General features: G+C 36.3%; 1 protein-coding gene across 1 annotated transcript; it reads left to right on the forward strand.

Moving 5' to 3' along the window:
• Nucleotides 1-892: 892 nt before the first annotated feature.
• Nucleotides 893-1408, forward strand: LOC149155641 (uncharacterized). The gene has a single exon (XM_089444477.1). It carries the CDS (start codon nt 893-895, stop codon nt 1406-1408), a length of 516 nt encoding a protein of 171 aa, XP_089300603.1.
• The last annotated feature ends 7410 nt before the right edge of the window (nt 1409-8818 follow it).

Below are 8818 nucleotides of genomic sequence, written 5' to 3' on the forward strand. Positions count from 1 at the left end.
ACAGGTAATGCCCATTAAACAAGGAGGAAGAATACTTAAGGAAAAAAGAAGAACAACAAAGGGAAGCAGAGAGAACTGAGGAGACAGACAAGGGTTTCCAACAGGTTACCAGAAAGAAGAAAGCTAGTAAAGAAGGTCTAAAAACACAGACACAAGTGAAACCACTGAACATAGAAAGTCAGAACAAGTTCAAAATCCTCCAGGAAAATAGTGAAGAGTGTGAGGACAAATTGGAAGAGGAAGAAGATCCAAAGAATGAACCCATGGAAATAGTCAAGGAAACCAGAGAGAAAGACACAGGAGCAAGAGTAATGAATGAAGAGGAAGCTGCTGAAAAGATAGAAATACTGACTAACCAAGCCCAAATGGAGACGAAAAGCCAGAAGGAAAACGAGGCAGAGGAAGAAAGAATTATGAGACAACTAATTCAGGAATGGAAAAACTTGGACGAAAGATTCATACCAGACAGTCAAAAACAATTATATAAGGAGGAATTTCAAAAATACAAAGATAAAAAAGGGGAGAATATGGATAAACAGGATAACACATCAGGAGAACAGGAAATAGGTCAGATGGGAATTGGCGGTGCTGGCAAAAGCAGCAGGAAAAGAGGGAGGAAAACAATGAATGAAACGATCCAAACAGTCGGCGAAATATTGATAAATTCAGGTAAAGTGATACCTCTATCAGAGGTATTTTTCCACTCGTCCAAAAGTTTAAAATTATTATTATCAATTGGAATATTAGGGGTCTGAATAGTAAAGGAAAGCAGAGATATATCAAAGAGAAACTTAAAAAAGACAGACCAAGTATTATGATCCTCCAAGAGACAAAGATCACCATGCAGCAGATGGAAGGAATAATCAAAAACAACAAACTCCAATACGAAGTCATGGGACAAGATGCAATCGGATCAGCGGGGGGCATTGCAATCTTGTGGAACCCAAACAAAATAATTTTTGAAAGCTGGACCAGCATGACCAGAATTCTTACAGGTACAGGAAGAATAGCGGGGACGAAGGAAAGGGTTATTATCTCAGGGGTCTATGGTCCACATACTCCGGGAGAAAGAGAAAATTTCATTAAAAATATGCAAGCAACTCGAAGATTATATCCGGAGACAGCATGGATTGTAGGAGGAGATTTCAACTTAATCTGGTCTCTAGAAGAGAAAAAGGGAGGTATAAGAAAAACATACCAGTATATGGAAATGTTCAATGACATGATAGATGGTCTGAGGTTGGTAGATTTACCAACTATCAACGGAGTCTATACATGGAATAATAGGAGAGGGGGAAGGAATCAAATAGCATCCAGATTAGATCGGTTCTTAGTATCAGAAACAATTATGAACAGAGATGTATTCATAGAAGCAAAGATCATGCCATCCCTTGGCTCAGATCATTAGCCAATTAGACTGGAAGTGGATATTAAAAATAACCTTGGCAAGAATTTATCAAAAAAATGGAAGAATGGTGGATGCAAAGCACAGTACAGGGAAAAGGAAAAATGCATACCTTCCAACTTAAACTTAAAGAGTTAAAAGGAAGGATAAAGAAATGGAACAAGGAAGAATTCGGAAACATCATGGAGGAAAAATAGAAGTTGGAAGAAGAAATGGAAACTTTGAAACAAAGGATAATAACTGAAGGAAGGATAGAGGAAAGTAGCAGAGAAGAAAGGATAATTCTAGGAAAACTGGAGGAGAGGAGAAAGCAGGAAGAAGTTTTATGGAGACAGAAATCTAGAATAAAGTGGCTGAGGGAGGGGGAAAGGAACACTAGATTTTTTCATCAAGCAATGATACAACACAGGCAAAGAAACATGATACTATCTATCAAGAACGAGAGTGGAGAGAGGATTGTTGAATAGGAAGGAATTGAAAAAGTGCTGATGGAATACCACAAAGGAATATTGACTGAACCCCAGATGGACAGGTCTGAAGCTATAAAGGAAGTTTGCAAGGCCATTCCCTGGATAGTAACTGAAGACCAAAATAGAGGCCTAGTGAGAGCAGCTAGTTTTGAAGAGGTGGAGGAAGTGGTGATGAACATGAAGAAGGGTACAGCGCCAGGACCGGATGGCTTTACGGTTGATTTCTATCAAGCGGGTTGGCACTTTTTGGGAAGGGAGATTCTGGACCTGATAGAAGAATCCTGTATGAATCAAAAGGTATGGCCAGCCATTAACTCTACTTTTTTCACTTTGATTCCAAAAAATGACAATTCAGAGGATGCTAAGGGATTTAGACCCATTGCCCTATGTAATGTTATCTACAAAATAATTGCATCGCTGATGGCCAAAAGACTGAAACCCCTGTTAGATAGATTAATATCCCCTGAACAAACTGGTTTTGTAGAAGGTAGACAAATTCTAGATGGTTTAGTGGTTACTCAAGAAGTAATTCATACGCTGAAGGCGAAGAAGCAGAAAGGAATGATGATTAAACTGGACATGTCAAAAGCTTATGATAGAATCAACTGGCAATACTTGGAAGAAATCTTGGAAAGTTTCGGTTTTGGTACTAGGTGGATAAAGTGGGTTCACAGTCTCATATCAACTCCAAATTTTTCAATATTAGTCAATGGAACTCCCTCTAAAACCTTTAAGGCTTCTAGAGGAATAAGACAAGGTGATCCTTTATCCCCTTTCTTATTTATTCTAGCAGCAGAGGGTCTGGGTAGATATCTTAAAAAAGAAAGAGCAGCAAATAAAATCAAAGGGCTAAGACTATGGGGTAATGAATTGCCTATAACCCATCAGCAATTCGTAGATGATATCATGTTATTTGGGGAGCCAACCATAAAATAAGTGAGAAATCTGAAGAAGGTTCTGGATTTATTTGCGGAAGCATCTGGGTTGGAGATCAATAAGGAAAAGTCATGCACCTTTATATTCAATACCATGGAGTCAGTCAAAATCCACTTGACCAGGATGCTGGGATTTAAGCAAGGAGAACTCCCAACTAAATACTTGGGAAACTTACTGGATTTCAACTCTAAAAGAGAGAAAAATTGGCAAGGAGTCTTAGAGAAATTAAAAAACAGAGTGGCTAACTGGGCCTTCAGAACTTTAAATATTGCTGGAAGGATTGTATTAGTGAAATCAGTGTTGCAGGCAATCCCCATATATCCGCTATCGATTATGGTTGTACCACAAGGAGTCTGCACCAAGATCAGAGAAATTCTGAGGAAATTCATTTGGGGAGGATCGACTCAACAGAAGAAGTGGGCCTTAGTATCATGGAAACACCTGACGAAACGAAAGGAGGAAGGAGGCTTGGGTCTGCGCGATCCTGATAAACTCAACAAGGTGCTCGGTGCAAAACTTTGGTGGCGATGGCTAAGAGGGGGCAATGACCTGTGGAAAGCACTATGGAGACACAAGTACAATATGCCAGACACTACGGAGGGTATTTACCGGTTGCAGGAAACCCCGAAAGGCTCCGCAATCTGGGATCTAGCTTGACCAAACCGAGATATAGTAGAAAAGAATGCTTTCTGGGAAATACGAGGAGGAGGAGAAGCCAAATTCTGGGACGAGAAATGGCAACAAAGATGGAAAATGAGCAGAATTCAAAAAATCCAAAACATACAGGAAAAAATAAGGGATAACCGTAGATATGTCAAAGATTACTGGAAAGAAGATGAATTGGATGGAATTTGGCGGAAATGGATAAAACCAGAGGAATGGGATATCGAGATAGATCAAGAACAATAGGAAGCATTCATGGAAGAGGTGGATTCCAGGAAAATAAAAGCTAGAACGGGTAGGGATATTCTCAGATGGGGGAATTCAATGAAAGGATCCTTCACAGTCAAGGAGGCATACTATCTGGCAGACCAACAGGGGACCAACGAAGAAAACCAAGACTGGAAGGTCATCTGGGGTAACAATTGGTGGCCGAAAATTACCTTATTTGCATGGCTAGTAGCTAAGGGTAAGATCCTGACGTGGGACAAACTCCAAAAGAAAGGTTTCAGTGGGCCTTCAAAATGTTACCTGTGCAATAGTGAAGCTGAAACACAAGATCACCTTTTAATCAAGTGTGTATATACCAGGAAGCTATGGATTGAAACGGGAAAACTATTCCAGAAACTTGAGAGGCCCCCGAGAGACATAAATGAAGTGATTTTTCATTGGCAGAAGGAAAAATTCCAATGTAAAGTAGTCCGAAAGGCCTGGGATCTCATTGCGGGTTTTGTGATTTGGATGGTTTGGAAAGAAAGGAACCGCAGAGTATTCCAAGACAAATCTAAAGATTCGGAAATAATATGGAACAGAGTAGTGAACTTAACTAGAGAATCAATTCTGGTGGAAAAATGGGATGCGGATGATTGGAAAGTAGATCAGAGTGAGGAGCAAATTTTAAAGAAACTAAATTTGAAATATGAAATGGTGCATACCAAAAAAATCGGCAGAAATAGTACGAGAGCTCAAAGCTCTGACAATTTTGCATATCCCAGAGATAATTTTATGAAGTTAAACTTTGACGGGGCATCGAAGGGGAACCCAGGTAATGCCGGATTCGGAGGTATCTTCCGCGATAGCCAGAGAAACACCAGATGGATCTATGCAGAGTGGGGAGGGGAGATGACAAATAATGAGGCCGAATTATGGGCGATTCACCAAGGCTTGAGAATCGCGATTAGAAATGGCTATAGAAACCTGGAGATAGAAGGAGACTCTCAGATAGCAATTGAAATCCTAAAGAAACTTAACAACGGGAAGAACTGGGAGCAGATCACCAATAGTTGGAGAACGGCAGGGATTGTTCAAGAAATGGCGGACCTACTAAAAGGGATTGATTATAAAATCTTTAACCATGTGAAAAGGAATGGAAACCGAGCGGCAGATTTCCTTGCGAATTGGGGCTGCAAGGGTCGAAACAGCAAAATAGACAATCAGTGGAGAATGTTGCGACCCAACAGAGAATGGGAGGACCTGGCCGGTATCATTAATTATGACCATGAGCAAGCAACAAATGAGAATCATGGGCAAGCAGCAAATGAGAATCATAACATCCGTGCGACGGACAGGTGAGATGGATCGGCAATCCCAGAAATTTAATGAGTGTCAGTCAAGGCGGGGGAATGGTATAATGGGCAGGCAAGCTACAGTACAGCAGAAGTGTGCGACGACAGGTAAGAAACAACCACCCCACAGCAAGATAATTAACGCAAGTGATCGGAGAGGAGGAAAAAACGGTATGTCAGAGTCCATAAATGGAAATGAGGGAAGAAAGATAATTGATAGGAAAGGCAGCAGGCAAAGTAACAGGTGGCAGCGGAAGGCCAAGCTGATAGGTAGGCAGATCAGAGCAAGGAAGATTATAAACGGGCGACAGTGAAAGGATCGACGACGAGGAAATTGTTTAGGAACTCAGAGAGCGAAGGGAGGAAAGGTGGTGGAGAGCCGCCACAGAGAGAAGTTGCGCCGAAACCTCACTAAGGACGCTATGGAAACCAGGAAGAGAGCAAGGGCGGTAGAGGAACTGGAAGCTACAGAGCGCAGAGAAAGGGACAGAAAGGGCAAGGCGTTAGCGAAGGAAGAAACTGTAGAGGAGATATATGAAATATATGACGACTCTGAGGATGAGGAGGACCTGCAAGAACAAGGCAGGCAAGGTAAGGAACGAGGCGGAAATGTAGGAGGCTGGGATACCCAGCAAACCAGTGACGAGCAGCTAGGACAGTGGGAGGGAAAGGTAAGGCAATGCGGCAAACAGAGGGGAAGAAGAGGCGCGGGTAGCGGGTTGGAACCGGGTAGCAGGAGAGGTAGAGGACCGAGCAGATAGAGAGGAGAAAGGGGAGGAAGACAGGGGCAGAGAGGGAGACATGGAAAAAAGACAAGTCGGTCGTTAGATAAGAAAATTAACAAGCAGAAAAGGAGTACAATCAGAACACGAACCCAAGAATTAGGAGAATTATCCAGAATATGGAAGAAGATGCGCTTCAGGCTCAGTCCGACTCAGAGATGGAAGATTGGGAGTTTTTACTCCATGACCCTAGCAACACTAAAGGTAGAATGTCTCTATTTAAGCAGTCCTTGCATATCTACTGGGTGATGAAGAGATTGTTGGCTAAAGACTTGGAACAAGCTGCAACAGAGATGGCAGAACTGGCGCAAGGAGTCCCCAACCTAAGGAGGGAGCTGAGGATTATTCAGATTACATTGGAGATGCAAGAAAAGAAGCTTGAGGAGATTCAGCAAATGATAAGGGAAGGACAACAGAGTGCAAACAAGGAGACTAACCAGCGACCAGAGGCAGAAGCTGATTGAATATAGATATGTATTAATTTTGATGAAGCTGCATAGTATAGATAATTTTAGTTTGTTTCAAGTATTAGAAGAGGAAAATCGATATATGCATACAAGTAGAATTATAAACCTGCAAGACTGTTTAGTTTATTTAGCATGGATAATCAAACTTTGGAACTTCTATTTTTGGTCGGCTATTAAAAACTTTAGGTGGCTGAAATACTCGGTTTCCCCAAGAGGGCGAGTTGAAGTCAACCATATATATACTGTTTTATTTTTGATTTAAAGTAATAAAAAAAGAAGAGTAACACTGCAGCTTACAAAAAAAAAAAAAAAATCTTAAAAATTAATATATAATATTTTAAATTCTTAAAAACAATTAAAATTCTTAAAATTCTCAATCTTATTTATAGATAATCTAATTAAATGTTACATTAAAAAACCAACCATATAACTTTATTTTTTTATCTCTTAATAATATTTGATAAACACATTTTTTATCTCTGAATCTTTTTCTCTCCATATCATTTAATAACTGCCCAATATTCATTTTTCTTTAATTATATAAAAATATAATTAAAAGATTTTTCATGAAACTGTTATCACAAATTTATTATATTCTAATTAATAATATTAATTTTAATTAATAAAAATATACAATATATAAAATGGGAAAATAAATTTCCAAAGGAATTTATAGAAAAATAAATAAAACTAGCTAGAAAAATAAGTAGAAAAGTATAAACCTTCTAAAATAATGGTATATAATTCAAATAAAACATAGCTTAGATTTAAAAAAAATGGAAGATATAAACATTATGAAATGATTGTATGTTATATTCCATAATTATTATTTTTATAACATAACACTCAATCAAATTACAAAAATAATAATAATATGTTTTAGTTTTAATTTATTACTATTTTAATATTATTTTATTCTTTTAAATTTTAATTCATATGGTTTTACTTTTATTTTCTATTTGCCACCATGTTTATATTATTATTATTATTTTGCATAGTATAAGTTTTATTATCTATCCCTTTCTATTTTTAAAAGAAACGAGTATACATTAAATAAATGTATAACTTAATATTATCTAAGTTAACATCTTATGTCATTACATATTTACTCATTAATAAAGTAGCTACATTAGTGTTTCAAAAATTCAATAATTATAAACAACTGCTCACCGGCCACTCACTCCTTGAAATGGATTGTAATTTTAGGGTTATTGGATGTGCACAAATCTATCCGTTAGATGAGCTGTTACAATTATGTTGTTGCAGCTTGTCGTTTGTATAGAAATTACTTAATATTATTTTCTATTCATATCTTTTAATATAAAAAAATATTTATGATAGATGGGTCGGGTTGTCCCGGGTCGCCAGGAAGTGAAACCTAAAATTTCGCTAGTATCCTGCTCATTTTTTTATTCAAAATTAATGTAGGGAAGTGGTGTGCCTGTCTATCACAAACTTCCAAATAAGTTGGAACGTTACCAGATTTATATAATAATATTTTATTTATCTTAATAATCGTTGTTTATTAAAATGGTTTAATGAGTGCGAGAAAGATATATGTAATTTATAGTTTAATTTCTTTTTTAAATATGGCAAGGGAAAAAAATATAATATCATAAAAATAAATGTGGGTATAAATGCTGGAAGAGGTTGTATATTTTAAATTTTTTTCTAAACATATAAGGGTTATTGCTTAATAAAAAAATAGGGGTCAATTTGGGGCCAAGGTTTACCAAATAATGAATAGGGGTCAAATATGTGCCATGAAATTGTTATACAAAATTATGTGCATCTTATATCTCTATTTTTAAAGTGATCATTAAAAAAAATAATTTTTTAAGATATATGTAGTGCTGGTGGATAATAGTGAAATCTATATATATACAAAATGTGATGCGAAAATAAGCCATAAAATATTTTTTTTTGGAGAATATGTTTTTAAGCTAACCTATTTTTATAATTGAAAAAGTTATTATAATAAGTTGTTTGATTTTTTGAAAATATATATATTAAGAATGTCAATATTTATGATTTTGGTTTATTGTTACATAGTGTGCAACTACATTCGTCTTTAAGAATATGGTGATTCTATTTTTCAAAAAAATACATTAAAAATAATTTGCTTTACATATACACTTGTAATGATGTTTTTTAATTTGAAAGTTTTTATTTTTAATAATAATATATTAAATTGGTAATGGTTCTATTAATTTAATGAAAATTACTTTAGTATATATTTTAAATAGTTTAACTTAAATGTTTATATGAATATTTATTTTTAACATGTAAAGCATTAATGGAGAAAGTGTTAGGTGAATTTTATGTATATTTAAGGTTACATAATGTATATTAAATATTTTTGTCTCTTGTTAATTAACTTTATAAATAATTATAAAGGTTTATAAAGATATCAATTTTGTCCCATGCTTGTGACAACTATACATAGAGCAATGCTGTTATATTGAATAGTTATTTGTGGAAATGAATTTTAACATAAATATCAAGAAAAAAACCAAAATCCATATGGTAGTTG

This window comes from Pinus tabuliformis, chromosome 9 (assembly GCF_031772625.1).
Source record: "Pinus tabuliformis cultivar Carrire ecotype Pingquan chromosome 9, CPIR1, whole genome shotgun sequence".
Taxonomy (NCBI): Eukaryota; Viridiplantae; Streptophyta; class Pinopsida; order Pinales; family Pinaceae; genus Pinus; species Pinus tabuliformis.

Excerpts from the sequence above, each read along its gene's own strand:
- LOC149155641 (XM_089444477.1), top strand. The coding sequence starts at position 893 with ATGGGACAAGATGCAATCGGATCAGCGGGGGGCATTGCAATCTTGTGG.